The sequence below is a fragment of the Otolemur garnettii genome, unplaced genomic scaffold (assembly GCF_000181295.1).
Source record: "Otolemur garnettii isolate 467f Iridium unplaced genomic scaffold, OtoGar3 scaffold00018, whole genome shotgun sequence".
Classification (NCBI taxonomy): Eukaryota; Metazoa; Chordata; class Mammalia; order Primates; family Galagidae; genus Otolemur; species Otolemur garnettii.
In genome coordinates, this window is record NW_003852413.1 from 5,341,745 (window position 1) to 5,360,173 (window position 18,429).

Consider the following 18,429-nt stretch of genomic DNA (forward strand, 5'->3'; position numbering starts at 1 on the left):
CAGTTGATGGAAGTATTTCAGATTGCATGTGAAAACCCCACACTGTACCCCAGAAGTGCATTAATGTACATAGTTACCGTTCAATAAAAAAAAAAGAAAAAAAAAAAAAAGAAATGTTGTCAGTGAAAATATTAAGTAAACACAAGAAGCCATACCCAACGGAACAGCGCCACATAAGAATATACCAAAAAGCACATTCCTGCATGTCTGAGACGTCCATCAGCTTCACAGCATATGTTATAGGCTCATCCCTTCTCATTTTATTTTATTTTTATTTATTTTTTGGAGACAGAGTCTCACTTCCACACCCTTGGTAGAGTGCTGTGACAACATAGCTGACAGTAACCTCAAAATCTTGGACTCAAGAGATCCTCTTGCCTCAGCCTCCTGAGTAGCTGGGACTATAGCTGCTACAACACCCAGGTATTTTTAGAGACAGGGTCTCCCCTTGCTCAGGCTGGCTCGAACTCCTGAGCTCAGGCAATCCACCTGCCTCGGCTTCGCACAGTGCTAGCTTACAGGTGTGAGCCAACATACCTGCCCATCCCTTCTGATTTTAGACAGTCTTCCTTCCACCATTTCACAGTACCTCACAAGCTGCCCCCTTCCAACTCCCACTTCCACCAGCTAACCTTAAGTATTCCTTAACTGTGGAACACGTGTAAAACTGTGCTTCTGTCTCTTTGGTTTTTATCTTCTGTTTTCTGCATTACTCACAAGACTTCTCAGTGTTATGCGGCTTGCTTATCTCATGCTCCCATAAGCCCCATGGGGCATTTGTTTTTAGATAAGGTCTCTTGTTCTGTAGCCCAGCCTAAAGTGCAGTGGCATCATTGCAGCTCGCTGTAGCCTCCAACTCCTGGACTCAAGGGATCCTCTCACCTCAGCTTCATGAATAGCTTGTATTACAGGCATATGCCACCACAGCTGGCTAATTTTTGAAAATATTCTGTAGGCCAGGCACGGGGCCTCATGCCTGTAATCCCAGCACTCTGAGAGGCCACAGTGGGAGGATCCCTTGAGGCCAGGAGTTTGAGAACAGCCTGAGCAAGAGCAAGACCCCATCTCTACTAAAAATAGAAAAATTAGTCAGGTATGGTGGCAGGCACCTATAGCTACTTGGGAGGCTGAGGCAGGAGGATGGCTTGAGCCCAGGGGTCAGAGGATGCTGTGAGCTATACTGGCCCCATGGCACTCTAGCCTAGCAACAGAGTAAGATTCTCTCTCAAAATATAAATATATATATTTTTGTAGAGGTGGGGTCTCATTTTGAGGTTGCCTGGCCTCAAATGATCCTCCCACCTGGGCCTCCCAATTACAGTTATGAGTGACTGTGCCCCACCTAAGCCCCATGACTTTGATTGCACAGCTTTCCATATCATGGTGACTTTTTGGCACCCATATGTCACATCATAACAGAAATTACTGCACAGCTACTTCCTGATTTATCCTTTGATCAAACCAACAGCTTAACAAGGAGCCCCACTGAGTGCAACAGTAGCCCTACCTGGTCACCGCTGTGAGATTGCAGGTAAACTAGGCTGGAGCCTGCCTATTTAGTCACCCCACACTCCCTCCAGGCCCCTGATTGAAAAGATGCTGTATTCTTCTCCTAGTGCTGCTGGAACAAATGACCACAGACTAGAGGGACTTAAAACAAGAGAAACTGGTGGGCACAATGGCTCACGCCTGCAATCCTAGCACTTTGGAAGGCCGAGGCAGATCTCTTGAGTTCAGGAGTTCGAGACCAGCCCAAGCAAGAGCTGGTCTATACTCCATCTCTATTAAAAACAGTCTATACTCCATCTCTATTAAAAACAGAAAAAGTGGCTTGGAGCCTGTGGCTCAAGCAGCTAAGGTGCCAGCCACATACACCTAAGGTGGTGGGTTCGAATCCAGCCCGGACCCACCAAACAACAATAATGGCTGCAACCAAAAAATAGCTGGGCATTGTGGTAGGCGCCTGTGGTCCCAGCTACTTGGGAGGCTGAGGCAGGAGACTTGCTTGAGCCTAGGAGTTGGAGGTTGATGTGAGCAGTGAAGCCATAGCACTCTACCCAGGGGGACAGCTTGAGGCTCTGTCTCAGAAAAAAAAAAACATAGAAAAAGCAGCTGGACACAGTGATTCATGTCTGTAGTCCCAGCTACTTGGGAGGCTAAAGCAAGAAGATCGCTTGAGCCCAGGAGGTTGCTGTGAGCAGGCTGACGCCACTGTACTCTAGCTTTGGCAACAGGAGACTCTTGTCTTAAAAATAAATAAATAAAAACAAGAGAACCTGATTATTCCACTGTTCTGGGAGGACAGAAGTCTGAAATCAAGATGCTGGCAGGGCCATGCTCCCTCAGGTGCCCAAGAAGGGCTCCCAGGCCTTAGGCCGGCCTCAGGTGACTCCAGGGTTTCTTGGTGTCATGTGGCCACATGGCCTCCTTATAAGAAAACTAGTTGTAGGGCCCAACCTAAACCCATGTGACCTCCTCTTAACTAATCACATCCACAAAGACCCTATTTTCTTTTTCTTTTTTTTTTTTTTGCCATTTTTGGCCAGGGCTGGGTTTGAACCCGCCACCTCTGGCATATGGTGCTGGCGCCCTATTCCTTTGAGCCATAAGCGCCACCCGACCCTATTTTCAAATAAGGTCTCATTCTGAGGTTATGAGTGAACATGAATTTGGGAGGGACATTATTCAACCCAGCATAGGTACCACCTAGAAGAAAGGCGACCAGTCTGATCACAGTGAGCACTGCTGTGCGAGGGTCTGCATCCAGGCTGATGACTCCAATACCCAGGCTGGAACTTCTCCTCCGAGGGGGCAGCAGGTCCTACCCTCTCACTGGAAAATGCCCCAGTACTTGCCCAAGTGTGAGGTGAAGTAGTGTGAGGCCAGAGCCACCAGGCCATGGATACTTGGCATCCAGGAGAGGAGGGGCAGCAAGGCCAAGTTCAGAAAGCTCTCTGACCCCCACCAGCCAGCTCAGCCCGAAGATCCAGGGATGGCCCTACCTGGAGGGGAAGAGCAGGTCTCCCCTCCCAACTCCACTGTGGGGTCTGTGGGCTCCAGGGGAGGCTTCCTATCACTCAAGCCCCCTCCTAGCTCAGCCCTCACATCTTCCCACCCACAGAGCCACCGCTGCCAACACCCACTTCACCTGGCCATTCAGCGCCATCCCCACTTCCGGAGTCTGTTTGATCTCTCTAAGCCAGTGCTGTTGTGGTGGGGCCTCTTCACTCCAGAGCTCTGGGACCACCTGAGCCAGCACAAGGCCCCCTATGGCTGGCAGGGGCTCTCTCATCACGGTAACCTGCTGCCTCCCGCCCTGCCTTCTGCCTCAGCTTTCCATTCTTGGCCCCAAGGGAGGCCAGTTCTCCCAGTGCTCCCCCCTCTGGCTCCCCTCCCCTCACCTCCCTCCTCCATCTAGGCACCCAGGGGTCTGTGAGAGGGCTGGGCCCACCCCTCCTGGGTGGTACTCACCATCTGGGGCCTTCCCTGGCATGAAAAGCTCTAGCATCCAATAGTGGCCAGGGATAGGGGAGCCTCAGCCTTCCTCACGGTTGCTGAGGGAGCCACCATAGTTCAGGCCCACACCTCCCTCCCTGTTGCATCAATCTGCAACCCCCATTCCCACATGCACTCCCACTCTCTCCCAGGTCTGAGAGTCTTTTCTTTTGGAATATATCCAGTCTTAAGAAGATGAGTTATCCTACTTCTTAGAACTGAAGACCCACCAAGCCCCCTGCCCCACCGTCCTCTTTCTAATCCTCTCCCACTCTGACAGTTCCTTCTCCTCCCACCCTCTGTGTTTCTTGGGATAGGCTGGGCTCAGGCCTGGGGAGGCCCCAGAATGACCCTGCCATCTGCTCCCATCCTACCCTGCAGCTATCAACTCCACCCTGAGCCTTCTAAATGGATCAGATAGCGCAGAGCTGTTTGCCGCCTCCAGGGAGCCACCTCCAAACTGTATCCGGTGTGCTGTAGTGGGTAACGGCGGCATTCTGAACGGGTCCCGCCAGGGTGCAAACATTGATGCCCACAACTATGTGTTCAGGTATGAGGGGCAGGGGCCAGTCCTGGGGGGCCAGCTTCCCTGGGACCAGTGAGTCAAGGCAGCAGTGGCTTTAGGCAGCTCAGCAATCATGATGGGCACATGGCCATGGATGGAGCCATGTGTGAACAGCAGGCCCTGAAGACAGAGGGTGGGTACCGACATGCAAGGGAACCCAAGAGGAAGGGGCCACCAGGGTCTGATTTACCTATTTCTAGGGCATTGTCCCTTGAAGTCTGGAGGAGTGGGGGTCAGGCTGACCACCAGGCACTGGTGCTGCCGTGGGCAGAGGGAGTGTCTATCCAGAGGCATGAGAACAAGAAGGCAGAACTGTGGCGGATGGAAGTAAACAGACGGCATGTTGTAGCCACAGAGACTGATGTCTCTGCGCTGATATACACAGGCTCAATGGCGCTGTGATCAAAGGCTTCGAGCGTGATGTGGGCACCAAGACTTCTTTCTATGGTTTCACTGTGAACACCATGAAGAACTCCCTCATCTCCTACCAGAATGCGGGCTTCACCTCTGTGCCGCAAGGACAGGTAAGGCTCCTAGCAGGTATGCGATTGTGGTTGACAGTGACCGTGGGGTGGGCCACAGGGTTCACAAACCCTGGTCCAGTGGATGGAGAGGTGGTGCTAGGATTTGGGCTGCACGAGAGGGCACCATTGAGGTGAAAGAGGATCTGGTCAGGAACACAGGACACCTCTGGCACATGGAGTATGGATGGCTAATGTTTACTGAGTGCTCATGGCATGCCAGGCACATTTTAGACCGCATCAGCCCCACTTTACTGGTAATGAAAGCCTGGTGCTCTTTGGAGAGATGAGCCTGTCGAAGCTGTGCACAGGAGAAGGGCGTGTGTTAACCCCTCTGACTCCAGAAGGACGCAGGGAGTAGACATGGTTGAACACGGCAGCCCCAAACGGGATCATTGTACCAATTTCCAGGTGGCAAAGCTGAGATGCTGAGAGGTTCGGGAACATGTCCAAGGTCAGCTAGCTAGAATTATCAAGATCTAGGCCCCAGTGCTAGGGTTTGTTTCCTCACACCACCCACTGAAAGAATGTGTGACCTCTCCGACTCTCAAAACAGCCATGTAGGAAAATGAGGCTTAAAGAGATTGAGGGACATGTCCCAGGTCACAGCTAGTGGGTTGGGGTCCAGCATCTGAGTCCATCAGGACTGGCCTCTAAGTTCTTTCAACCATACCTGGTTGCCAGAAATTCACACCTCCCTCCTCGTGTGCTCTGAGAGACCCCTGGAAACAGGGTTCTGTGGTGGTGGACAAGGCTGAGCGGGGTTTCCAACAGCTTCCGCCTCTGACCAGGGAATCGGTGTCTACACACTGTCTTCACAGTAGAACCCCTCTTAGCTCTTGGTAGAACAAAATGTGGCAGTGGCCACACCACAATATCTGTTTGAGTTATCTGTTGCTATGTAACAAGTGCCTCCAAAACTTGGTGGCTTTAAACATTTATAATCTTACAATTTCAACAGTCAGGAAATTTGGGAGCAGCTTAGTGGAGTGTTTTTGGCTTAGGGTCTCCAGGTGGTGGGCTGTGGTCTTTGAAGATCTGTCTGGTGCCAGAGTCAAGATGGCACACTCACAGACCTTGCCACATGGGCCTCTCCATGGGTGACTCCAGTGTCCTCACAACATGGCAGTTAACTTCACCCAGGGTGAGCAGGAGAGAGCAAGAAGCCACAGCACCTTTTATGACCTAGTCCTCAAAGTCACATCGTCACTTTCCACTTTGTTTTGAGACAGAGTGTCACTCTGTCACCCCAGCTAGAGTGCAGTGGCATCATCATAACTCACTGCAACCTCAAACTTCTGGGCTCAAGTGATCCTCCTGCCTCAGCCTCCCCAGGAGTTGGGACTACAGGCACCTGCCACAACATTTTGCTAATCACTTTCTGTTTATTAGAAAAATCCTATGCATTAGTCAGTCCAGCCCATTCTCAAGGAAATGGCACTTAGGCTTCATCTCTTAAAGGGAGGAACATGAAAGGATTTGTGAACACATACTGAAACTGCTCCAGTACCTCAGAGTAGAAATTAACGGTGTACAAGAGAAGTTCTCTAATCAGCTTACTCAAGTGGGGGGTGGAAAGGTACCCATCCCAAGCAGGAGCTAAATGTGGCTTTGTTCCCCTCTGGGCTGTGTCTCTCTTCTGACAGGACCTGCACTATATTTTCATCCCCTCCAACCTCCGAGACTACGTGATGCTGAGATCAGCCATCCTGGGTGTACCCATCCCTGAAGGCCCTGATAAAGGGGACAGGTGAGCAGGCTGAGGCAGAAAGCGGGTGATGCTGCAGTTGCCTCCCCTCACTTCCAGGGCCAGTTGTTTGGGGAGAGAAGATGGGACAAGAAAAGCAAAAAAGTCCCAAGAATCCGATAATCCCCAATTATTCAACATAATTCAGCATTGGAGAATTATACTCTTTTTGCCTAGCCCAAGGAAAGCCCAAGTGACCCTATGGGTCCCATGTAATCCTCCAGCTGGAGGCTGGAGGGGAGATTTTCTGAATGGAGCAGACAGGCTGCTATCTCCATAACTGGCCCAGCACCAGCTGCCCAAGGATGTAGGCTCAGCAGGTCTGCTGTCCTGCTGAGCTCATTGTTCCAGAAACCAAGAGTAGGGGCCAGTCCATACTGCTTCTCCCTTGGGGCACTTCCCAGGGCCATGCCCAGAACACAGGACAAGCAGTCCCCACAGGCCCAGTGTCTGGAGAGGTGGGAACAAAGGGCACTTATCTTCTCTCTCCCACCTTCCTGCATGGCAAGCTTGGGTCCAGTCTTTTGAACCATGTCCTAACCCTCATCTGAACCTCCTCCTTGTGGTTCTGAGACACTCTCTCTTTTTTTTTTATTAGATCATATTTGTGCACATTAATTCTATCATGGGATACAGTGTGAGAGACACTCTCTTGTTCTTGAGATCAGGGCCCTAGAAATTTACGTCATTGCTGTGGCCTAGATGGCCAGCCTGCCTATCTTAGTGCTCTTGAAGCATCTCATCCACTCCCCAAAAAGCAGCCAGCCCTTTATGAGTTAATCCCGGCCCTGGCCCCCCAACCCCCACCCTGGTGACTACCCAACAATCATTATGATGCTGAGGGTCATGACCTGGCCTTTGTGACACAGTAGGGCTGGGCCCTTAGGGGGGGCTGCCTCAAAGACATCAGGTGGACATAAGCCTCCCCAACACCAATGAACTCCCCCTCCCACACCCCCAGTCCGTCCCCTACCCAGTCCCCCTCCCAGTCCCGTTCCAACAATGTGGTCGCCGCTCCTGGCCAGCACCCCAATGCCAACTCTGGAGGCTCAGCCCCTTCTCCTTCCCCTACTCGGGTCTCCTCCTCCCGACCCCCCTCTCATCCTGCCACCCCAAATGCCTCACAGCCCTCTTCCCGGGCTTCTTCCCTAACCCCTAGTCCTCACGTGCCCCGAGCGGGTTCCCAAAACCCCACTCCACCCCCATCCAAATCGCCCTCCCAGTCTGGTCTTAAACCCGTCTCCCGAAACCCTTCCCTAAACCCCGCTACACCCATCCCCAGGTCCCCCTCCCAAAGCCCTGCCACCTCGGCCTCGTATATCGGGCCCATTCGAGGCATCCCATCCTACATCGCCCCCTACGTGCCCCGCTTTATGAAGGAGCCTCCCTTTTTCCAGCCCCCTACAACACCACTCCCCCAGAGCCGCTGCTCTTTCGTCCCCGTCCCGTCCCCCAGCCCCTCCCGGGAGCCGGAAAGCCCCCGCCCTCCGGACTCGCTCTACTTCCCCCTCCTCCCTCCGCCCCCTCACTATCCTCCACTCAACTGCTCCTCCTACCCCACTCCTCCGGCCCTGTTCACACCCCCCTCCTCACTCTCCTACACCCCACCCGTTGATGTCCTTGTGACTGGGAAGCCACACGTGGTCCCCACTGTGCTGCCTGCCACCTTCTACACACCCTTCTCCCGCTACTACTCCCAACCCCGCCCCTACTACGGCACCAGGTACCACCGGCGCCCCGGCGCCTCTCCCCTCCCCTCCCTCTCCCAATTCTCATACGACGGATCTGGGCGCTCTGTCCACTTCTATCACGGGTCCTAGGCCTCACACCTATTTTGGACCAGAAGCCTCGGCCAGTAAATTTAAGCTGCTACATCCGGACTTCATCGGCTACCTGACAGACAGGTATGGAAGCGAGATGCTGGGAAGAACAGCTTCCCCACCCTTTCCCCCCTGCACACCTGCCCCACATCCGCGCAGGGCGGCCTGCAAGCCCCTGCACTACCCAGTAACCTGAGCTCACCTATGCTGAGTGCTTTGTGGGAAGCACTTTCTGTTCTTTCACCTACCACCGTGGAACCTCCATAGCTGTCCACCTCCTTAAGTTGACCTAATTTTCATAGACTGGACATGCACCCACATCAGTGTCAGTACAGTGGGGCTAGGTCCTGTGTTGACCACCTCCATGTTTGCCAGGCTGTTACAGTCCCTTGGGTGGTCAACTTACAGAGGTTCCACTGTATTTCATCTAACATCTTGATGGGGAGGGTGTCATAAGTCAGGTTCAACAGGAAATGGATAGGCAACTCAGGATAACTCAAGAAGGCATAGGCTAGGTAAGGGAGCCCTAGGGTGTGCAGCAGTAGTGGGCCCATTAGAAGCCCAAACAGAGCAGCTGGAGGTGACAGGAGGGGAGGTGGTTGGGAACAGATGGCCTGACCTCACTTCCCTCTTCCCTCCCTACCAGTGGTTCTCAATGCTGGAGGGGAGAGGTACATAATGGTCCTGTCTGGTATACATACATATATATTATTATTTTTGAGACAGTTTCACTCTGTGCCCTGAGTGCTGGGGCATCATCACAGCTCCCAGCAACCTCAAATTCTTGGGCTTAAGCAACCCTCTTGCCTCAACCTCCGTAGTTGGGAGTACAGGCACCTACCACACACCTGGCTTGTTTTTAGTAGAGATGGGGTCTTCCTCTTGCTCAGGCTGGTCTGAAACTCCTGAGCTCAGGTGATCCACCCACCTTGGCCTCCCAGAGTACAGGTGTGAGCCACCACACCCGACCTAGAGATATTTTTGGTTGTCAAGGGGGTGGGGGTGGGGTGTGCAGTGAATGCCACTAATAGTAGAGGCCAGAGATGCTGAACACCTTATAGAGTACGTGGGGCAGCCCCAGCAACAAAGAACTGTCTGGCCCCAAATGCCAATCATGCCACGGTTAAGAAGCCATGTGGCAGACCAGAGGCCAGTATCTCAGAACAGGGATCAAGTGGGCCAGGGACGCATGTGCTTCTGCGGAGGCCAAATAAAGCCCCAGCACAGTTATGTCCCCACGCTACAGAGGAAGAGACAGGCTCAGAGAGACTAGAGCCTATGGGTCACTACACTGCAGCCTCATCTTTGGACACTGTGGGGTCTACCCCACCACAGCAGTCAGTCCAGTCATAGCATCTGCACTCCCTGTCCCACAGCCATGATTCCTGCTTGGCCAGGATGTGGGTGCAGAGAAACTCAAGTCTTAATCTAAATAAGCCAGGCCCTAAGCAGGGAGGTTACTGAGTAACTCAAGGTAAACAGTGGTGTTGCAGAGTGGGAGCAAGAGAAAGGTTTCACCTATAGTTCATCTTTCTTACCACCACCGTCCCACTCTCCTTCACCTAAAGAGTTTTATTTCAACCAAAGATTGTTGTTGCATTTAGGGGTTCATTTGGCTTTTTACCCAAATAGGGAATTGAGGCCAGGCACAGTGGCTCACACCTATAATCTTAGCACTCTTGGGAGGCCAAGGCAGGCAAACAGCCTGAGCTCATGTGTTTAAGACCAGCCTGAGCTAAAGCAAAACCCATTTCTAAAAATAGCTGGGTGTTGTGGTGGGCGTCTATAGTCCCAGCTACTCCAGAGGCTGAGGCAAGAGAATCACTTGAGCCCAAGAGCTTGAGGTTGCTGTAAGCTGTGGCACCACCGCACTCAGCACTCTACTGGTGGCCATAGAGTAAGACTGTCTCAAAAAAAAAACCCAAATAGGGAAATGAGTGGGGTAGAAGGGCCAGGGTTTTTAAAGTTTTCCAATCTGTTTGAATGGATAATTGTCAAATGTGATCTCAAATCTCAGCCTCTTTCTGCTTCCAGGTTTTTAAAATCAAAGTTGATTAACACAAATTTCGGAGACCTATATATGCCTAGTACTGGGGCCCTCATGCTGCTGACAGCTTTGCATGCCTGTGACCAGGTAAGAGGTCTTCTTGCTTAGAAGCCTGTGGCTGCAAAGGACAGATGTGAACTGAACCCAATATAAACCTCAGACCTGCGACTCTCAGCCTCTATTTGTAGGGGAAGAATTCCCAGCTGCCAAGAGTGCCACTCCACTCACTTCTGTGCCTGCTGTCCAAGGTCACATAAAGGCCAGTCCTGGGCTGGCCTTGCCTTGGTTCCCACTGCCTCCCGCCCTGCTTCCTCCTCTCACTCTCTTCCCCAAGGCAGAGACTTGATATGGTATCCAAGGAGCAAATTATCAAACTACTCTCCTAAAAGCAGAATATCCCCTCACAGAACTAGGGACATCCTAGAGCTGGTGGAGCAGAAAGTTTAGCCTCACACACACAAAAACAAAATCACTGTATGAGACACTCCTGTTGCTGTGCTGCCTACATTAACTTCAAGGAGGCAGAGGGTGAGCAGCAGCTTTCAAGGGTCAGAGCTGGGGGGCAAAGGCCACTCCATGACCCTGGCATGCACCTTGCCTGTCTTACTTAATGCTAGAGTCTCCAGACTGCAGCCTCTAGAAAGGGATGGGGTAGTAATAGGCTTTTGCATCCTTGAGTTCCAAACCTAGCTCTGAGCCTGTTTTCCCATTTGTTAAACTGGGATAAGCCCTTTCCCAGACACTATCTACAACTAAACCCCAGCAAAGGGACCACTCCTTTGTGAATTCTTATCCTTTCAGTCTGTCTACATACCAGGGGAGCTCAGTAAATACTAACTCAGTGACTACCCTTGTCCAGGTCAGTGCCTATGGATTCATCACAAGCAACTACAGGAAATTTTCTGACCACTATTTCGACCGAACAAAGAAGCCACTGATATTCTATGCAAACCACGACCTAATCCTGGAAGCCACCCTGTGGAGGGACCTACACAAAGCTGGCATTCTTCAGCTATACCAGCGCTGACCTTAAAGCACCAAGCCCTTTGCTTCTTGCCTTGGACCCCTCAAGTGGCCGAAAGCCTTTTTCTAACTTTCCAGCCCTCCCCCCCCATTTCCCAACAAAAGGCACTGGGGGTAATTTGTGACTGTTGCTAAGGCCTGCCCAATGAAGGACACTCTACCCTAACCTCGGCTCATCTGAGAAAACACCTCTCTGGGTCTGAGATACACCCCAACCTTGGAAAGGGACTGCTTTGCTGCATTTGTACCAAGTGACTTTAGGAGTGACTGAGGGCCTACTGGTTGAACAGGACAAAGCAGCAGGACAAGGAAACACACGAGCCCCAGACCGCTACTGTGTCACACCCCACACAAAGGCCAAAGCACTTCAACTTCAGGACATCTCCTAAGAGCCTTTCTAAGAACATGATAGACTTCTGCCCCATGATAGGAGAAAAGGCAGAATGTAATTCAGTACTAGGTAACTGCATAAACGATGGACAACCATTTTGTCTTCCTTTGTCCTGGGTAAATCATATGCATGCAATGCGTGGTGTTTCAGATGGAGACCCCTCCCTGAATCCAAGAGCACTACTAGGGCCTTCCTGCCACTGAGGGAGACCTTATTAGAGATGTGTCACCATCCAGTCACAACAGGATGACATTACTGGGTAACAAGTCATCACTCTCACATCATGGCTTCAATACATTTGAAGTTAAATAGCTGATAGGTAGTTTCATAATTTTACGGGCTTTGATTCAAAGAGATTTTAACAAAGTGTCATCCCAACAAGTCATCACACAATCCTTAAGCAAGCTGTTATTTACTGTTTTGATATCTAGTGGCTTTGGACAGTTTGAGATGCTACCTTGTATAAGGCAGAGAGAAAATGTCTCCACAGGGATAGCTGGCTAGAGACTTCTCAAGGCATCAGTCCATGTCAGTCAGTTATGGACCTAGCTTCTGATTCTGTGGTTTTAGAAGGCTGATTCTATCGGAATACTTAACAAAAGTGATGCGATTAACTACATCACTAGAAGTAAAATACCACCTGAGAAATTCAGAGATATCTGGGTTTTAACTACTAAAGCAGCTACTTGGGGAAACTATAGCATGCTGCTGCCTGGGAAGGAGGAATTAGAGGATTTCAGTTACTGGCATCAGCACAAAGCCTTTCAATTTGCTTTACCTTGGCAACACCAAACACTCCTCAGTTTCCAAGAAAGCAGTACGTTATTTTCAATGCAATACTTAGTATGGAAAGAACATGGTCAAATGGGAATATGCAAGGCATCCTTCTGACACTCACAATCCACACTAGTATCTTACACAGTAATCTTTTAGTAAAGAAACCCAATTGCCCTGGTAAGCCAGTATTGGAAATTTTCTGACCACTATTTCACATGAAAAAACCAAGGCATTGATGTTCTATTCAAACCATGGTCTATTCCCTGGAAGCCCCTCTGTGGAGATACCAGAAAATCCTTTATTACATGTGAAGTATAAGCACTAAAACTTATGTGGGTGACAATCCATTAGTGAGGCATGAAACCAATTTAGCAGGCTATTAAAAAAGTAGAAAACATCAGATGGCATTCTGTGTGAGATTAAGTATTATTTTCTGAAACTCATACAAATATGTTTACCAAGTAACAGAATAAAGTATCATTCTCACTGTGGGTCTCAATCTGAAATCCACAATCTTAGTGAGTCAATAAGAAAGCTTTATTTGTGCTTCAAAATTTAAACCCAAGACACACTGCTCCCATAGAAAAAACATTTCCCATTAGTCTCCCATAACAGTATATACATGTTAATTAATTTCAAATTACAATCCTTATCAGAACTGTTAATTTATGAGATTATACCCAGGTCACCCAAACTGGAGGTCTGAATGCACTAAGTTGTACCCTAATTTCACTAACTGCCAAAGGTTTTCTGGGATAATCCCAGCCACTTGAATTCCTTTCAAGATGAAGTCCAAAGAATTCTCAAATGATTCTTTGGGGGAGATTATTTTACAGGCATTAGCAACTGGCAGCAGAGGCAGGGCTGTGCTGATCTGGCATCCCATTACAGTTAACCTGCAAAACCAAAGGAGAATTAACTTGAAATAATGACCAAGAAAAGAGACTGAAAGCTACATGGTAACAACCAATTTAGGTGAAAAAATGCAGTCTGAAACATTAATTCTAACCAGCACAAGGCATACGTGTACACTATGGGAATGTAATCAAGGACTATCAAAAAATTTAAAAGCGCTCCCATGAAGCACTAGAGATATTTACATTTATATTCAACTCCCTCTGAATGTAAACATTTTAAGTCAAACTTTAAAGTTTACTTGAGCTCTATAGAGCAGTCAGATTTACTCAGAAATAACCAAAGATGCAGAGTTTCTCCACTCACTCGGCCACACTTCCACTTTGTTTTACCTGCAGGCTGAAAGCCGCTGGGGCCAGTTTATAGGTTCATTCATTAAATCTTACCCCAAATACATCTTTTTTAGTGACCAAACAAAAATGTGATATTTAGGCTCGGTGCCCATAGCTCACTAAGTAGAGCACCAGCCACATAAACCAAGGCTAGTGGGATCGAGCCCAGCCTGGCCCTGCTAAACAAGGAGAACTCCAACTCAAAAATAGCCGGGAGCGGTGGTGGGTATCTGTAGTATTGTGCCCAATTAGGATGAGAGAGTGCAAGATGGGATCAATCTGGCCTTCTCAGTAGTCCCAGCTACTAAGGAGGCTGAAGCAAGAGAATCACTTAAGCCCAAGAGTTTGAGGTTGCTATGAGCTGTGACACCACGGTACTCTACCAAGGGCAACATAGCAAGACTCTGTCTCAAAAAAAAAAAAAAAAAAAAGTCTGAACACACCCACAAATTCTGGCAGAAAAGAAAGGCAATGTGTGTCCAAACTTAGGAGAGCTCCCTGGTGTTAACAAAGCACTGGAAACCAATCAGCTCAGCCAGCGCCACGGTACCCCTTCCCCTTAAATGTCAGGACACTGGTGCAGAGTCAGGGTCAGAGGCGTTAAGCATTCTTAACTGCCAGAAGCTGGCATGCATTTCACATTCCCATCTCAGTTTCAAAGAGCACATTCATGTTCTTGAAATGTGACAAGCACTCTCTCATTCCACAATAGGAGCAGAAACCAAATCCTGGCTACTTGTCTATTTTCGGCCACCTCTTATAGCCTGTACCCTCAGAGCCATCAATCAAGGGGCTATAATATTAACAGCAATGACACATTTCATATTCAAGTTTCAGAGGGATGAAGCATTAACTGGGCTCTGGGAGGTAGAAGGGAAACCCTGAGGAGTTCATTTAATTTGCTCTCCTAAAAAGCCTGAACTTTTTAAGAGCATGAGTGTATTGGGGAGGGGGCAAAAAAAATAAGCACAGGGCCCAAACTTTAAGCCTCAGAATAGATTATTTTCCCTCAGTAGAGATTTTCAGACAGGGATAACCAACCATCATAGGCTTATGGGGCCTCTTAGGAACATGAAAGACATAAAGCTTACAAACAGAAGGAATCACTTCACTTGCCTCAGGAAATGAGTTCATAATTCTCATACTGCAAACACCTAGCAAAGAAAACAAAACTATGCTAAAATCTCTGTCACTTTGCACAGCTTAAGTCCAAAGCAGGGGAAGCAAAAAGAACAATCCGACTGAGCCTGTTTAGAAAGTCTCATGTACTTACATGCCTGAGACCGTCTACTTCAGTCCAGGTTCAGGGCACCTGCCACAGTGTGGCTGCTAGAGGTCCTTTTTCACCTCTGAGACCATACCTGGTGAGGAAAAGATTTAAAAAAGAAAAAAAATCTACTCAAGAAGATATAAAGTGTAATTCTCAGATAGTTCTCTTGAAAATCATTGCCTAAATTTTCCTAAAGACAAATTTGGGAAACTGAGTTTCAGACATCCACATTCCACACAGAAGGCCTTTATTTGCCTTCAGACAGGGATAACTCTACATCATCACAGACTCAGCTCCCACCAATCTGCTAACACACAGTGCTGATAGCCATAGCACATGCAAACCATTAAATCAAATGGTCCTTTATTTCCCCTGTAAAAATTCTCAATCTTGTCAGTTTTATTAGCAGATCACTTTGTTTTAGCTAGCCTGTTGAAGGCCAGGGCACCAAATACTCCAAGAAGTAACATACAAAGTCACTTTCCTTCACCCACCTGTATATACAAAACTACCCTGCAGGGCAAAGTATATGGCTCTTTCTTAAGATAAAGAAAGGATTAGAGATCTGTGTCCCAAGAGCTACTTAAAAATAGCCAGCACTATAATCTTGCTATAGTAAAATCCTTGAGCTAAAAGCAGATCACGTAATCTAACTGTTCCTATACACCCATTCTCCAAACACAAATGAGGCACACAGATCTTAGGTTTTCCATTAGAACCATTCTCATCCATTACTAAAGGTGGGGCCCGGGAAAAGTGTGTATTTTAACACTCTATAGGTGGTTCTTACCCATAGTCATGTTTGGAAACCACTAACCCTGTTATACAAATGCAGAAACAACTTATCTGCTCAGACTACAGCCCAGACTGACTAGATCAGTTTAATGTACAGTTCTGAGGCTTTCGCAATCTCAGTTTTGGTTGAATAAATTCTTTCTAAAGAGGGATGTCCTGACTATCATGGGGTATTTAGCAGCATCCACCAGATGCTAGTTAAGACTCTCCAGTTGAGAACCACTGATACAATCTAACTCACTAACCAGTCAAGTAACTCCGGGGAAGAGAACTCTCTAAGCCTCATTTATTTACTCAACAGCAGGGTTAAATCAGATAGGATTGTTATAACAAATCACATACGACTGTTACAAAAAATACTGTTTCCGAGACTGCTTGCAAAGAGCATAGCAAAAAGCATTCCCTACTACTCCCATTATCTGGGCACAATCCCAGAAGCCCCACACATCCCTGAATCTAACAGACCACTACTTAAAAGAATAATCTATGCTTACCATTTACAAAAATTTCATTGTGAAGATTCTTACACTTAACATCATATAATGGATTTTCACATTAGAACACCTTTCATCTAAAAGAGAAAGATAACATGCTTTACTGTAACAGAAACAACCTTAAAGTTCTTATTCTCGAGATATGTATTAAAAAGCTGAGCCTCAGCAAGTCAGAACTCCTCACTAAAGAAGTCACTTCAGACAGGGATAACTTTAAATCATCCTCAGCTCAACCAGTCACAAGAACTCTGAAATTCCAGCTAAAACTCATTTTCCAAGTTTCCCTTAGGGCACAGTTGACATCCACTATTTACAAACAGTGACACCTAGTGGCTCCTAAGCATTCTGAGTTCTGGGTAGATTTTTTTACCCTAACTAGACTTCTGTGTCACCATGTACTGACACAATTGAACTTACCCTCAGAACAAAGTATGAGGCAGATGGATGTGACAGCACAGTTATACCAACTCTGTTTTCTCAATGCTGATGACCACCCCCGTCCTAACTGCACCCATTCTTACTTAAGGTAACCACCCCAACGTTAAAGCGAAAACCCAAACCGCAGCTTCGCACCGCACCGCCACAGCACATGACCGAAAGGAAAAAAAAAGGGGCGTGAAAACAAAACCACACCAAACCAAAAGGAAAAATACAATTCAATACAATACAAACAACAAAATGAAAACAACATACTGGGGTTCAAGGCACCCCAAGCGGAAGTCCTGTATTTACACGTCGACAGTCCTGAAGTTGAATTAAGAACTGTCACTGTCAGGCAGTTTCCCTGACACAGGACACCCCGCGGCGTCCATGCTCAGCACGCGTGTGGCTGGGAGGCGCACCAGACCGCACAGGTGGGAAGACCTCTCTCCACCAAAGAGGCCCTTTGACACCGACGACAGGCTCGACCTCTCTCCCTACACATTACACGGTTTCTCGCCGTTTGGAATGCATTTTGTCATCTCAGTCAATCCTCCCAAACACCCTATGAGAAAGACACCGGCTTTACTGTCACCACTTGGCCTCGGACGAAGGGAAGGCCGAGTATATTAGCGCCATTGTGAGGGAAGACCCTGTTTTCCCACATTCGCAGGCTTACCGTCACCGCAAGCCCGATGTTGCTCGCTAGTCTCAACAGCAGGGCGAGCAGCCATGACCACTAGCCACGCGGCCGACCTCGACAAGAACGCCAGACCGCGCCTGCGCGCAAGTCTTCTCGGCAGTCTCGCTGACTCTCGCGATGTTGACAGAAAGGCTGATGGGAAACATGGTTCAAAATAACCGTGCCTGGTAGCCGCCTCATCCTTCCAGCGCGTCTGGAGCCGTGGGTAAGAAGGTGGCCGCCGCCAGGGGCGGTAGCGGGTCCGCAGTGGGAAGGAAGCACAGAACCACCGAGTCAGAAAACGAAGGTGGAGGGTCGCTTCGGTTAGGTAGGGATTGAGTTCAGGGTGAACAGGTTGTCTCGGGCCGACGCTGGGGATTCGGCCCGGCAGAATTTCATTTTTATTGCTCTGCAGATTTTATCTGGTGCGGAGATGGGTCGTTTGAGGAAGCTCGTTGGGTTACTGAAGCGGCTTCCGAGGGGCTCGTTCAACCGGCGAGACCCTGGTGCGGGCGGCAGGGGGCGCCCGAGAGCGACGGGGCTGGGCCCGAGCCGCAGGATGTGGAGCCCCGCGCCAGCTTGGGGTCCCACCGCCCGTGTGGGGCTTTAATTCTGAGAAGGGGAAAAACCAGAAAGAATGACACATTACGTTATGAAAAGAACGGAAAACGGTGTAACACCCAGTTCTCTTCTGAGTTATTTTTCAGGCAATCACATTGGCTTCAGTTTTGAAATAGCGGTAGGGCAAAGAAAAACCCAGCAACTACAGTCAGGGCGGGAATTTACACCTGTTGGAAGTTAGTTTCAATTTGTAAGGCCACAGAGCCTTATCCGCATTCCCAGCTCCCCATGCTCATCCACCTGTTATTAGCAGTGCTCTCTGTGGCATTTGGTGTGGATTACATTATTCTGGATTTAGTAATATGTTGCAGGTACTTATTTTCAAATTATCACATTTAATTTGATAGACAGTTCTTAAAGGGAAGGAGCTGTCTCTCGATTTTTCAGACAAGGTCTTGCTCTGTCAGCCAGCCTGGAGTGCAGTGGCCTCATTATAGCTCACTTCAACATGTACCGTCCCAGCTGAATGGAATATACCTTCGCCTCCCGAGTAGCTGGGACTTTTTTTTTTTTT

General features: G+C 48.8%; 1 protein-coding gene, 1 long non-coding RNA gene and 3 other non-coding genes across 6 annotated transcripts in view; 1 reads left to right on the top strand and 4 right to left on the bottom strand.

The window, feature by feature from the left end:
• Positions 1–11,937, top strand: part of ST6GALNAC2 (ST6 N-acetylgalactosaminide alpha-2,6-sialyltransferase 2) — a 19,901-nt gene extending 7,964 nt beyond the window's left edge. Inside the window, exons 3-9 of the mRNA XM_003786097.3 lie at positions 3,122–3,296; positions 3,877–4,045; positions 4,446–4,584; positions 6,228–6,331; positions 8,149–8,232; positions 10,183–10,282; positions 11,055–11,937. Of these exons, the coding sequence (XP_003786145.1) occupies positions 3,122–3,296; positions 3,877–4,045; positions 4,446–4,584; positions 6,228–6,331; positions 8,149–8,232; positions 10,183–10,282; positions 11,055–11,222 (939 nt within the window). The 3' untranslated portion in view covers positions 11,223–11,937. The remainder of the gene's footprint in view (positions 1–3,121; positions 3,297–3,876; positions 4,046–4,445; positions 4,585–6,227; positions 6,332–8,148; positions 8,233–10,182; positions 10,283–11,054) is intronic.
• A 964-nt stretch (positions 11,938–12,901) lies between these two features.
• LOC105886672 lies at positions 12,902–16,721 on the bottom strand. 2 transcript variants are annotated; one of them, XR_001161104.2, is made up of 3 exons: positions 16,193–16,721; positions 14,907–14,994; positions 12,902–13,282 (listed from the first exon to the last, which is right to left on the bottom strand). It is a non-coding gene; the product is annotated as an uncharacterized LOC105886672 (long non-coding RNA). The 2 variants fall into 2 exon arrangements; XR_002772404.1 differs by lacking the exon at positions 12,902–13,282 and adding an exon at positions 14,748–14,787.
• Positions 14,616–14,688, bottom strand: LOC111724031. Its single transcript, XR_002772407.1, has one exon. It is a non-coding gene; the product is annotated as a small nucleolar RNA R38 (small nucleolar RNA).
• Positions 15,114–15,196, bottom strand: LOC111724032. The gene has a single exon (XR_002772408.1). It is a non-coding gene; the product is annotated as a small nucleolar RNA R38 (small nucleolar RNA).
• Positions 16,348–16,425, bottom strand: LOC111724030. Its single transcript, XR_002772406.1, has one exon. It is a non-coding gene; the product is annotated as a small nucleolar RNA R38 (small nucleolar RNA).
• Positions 16,722–18,429: the final 1,708 nt, after the last annotated feature.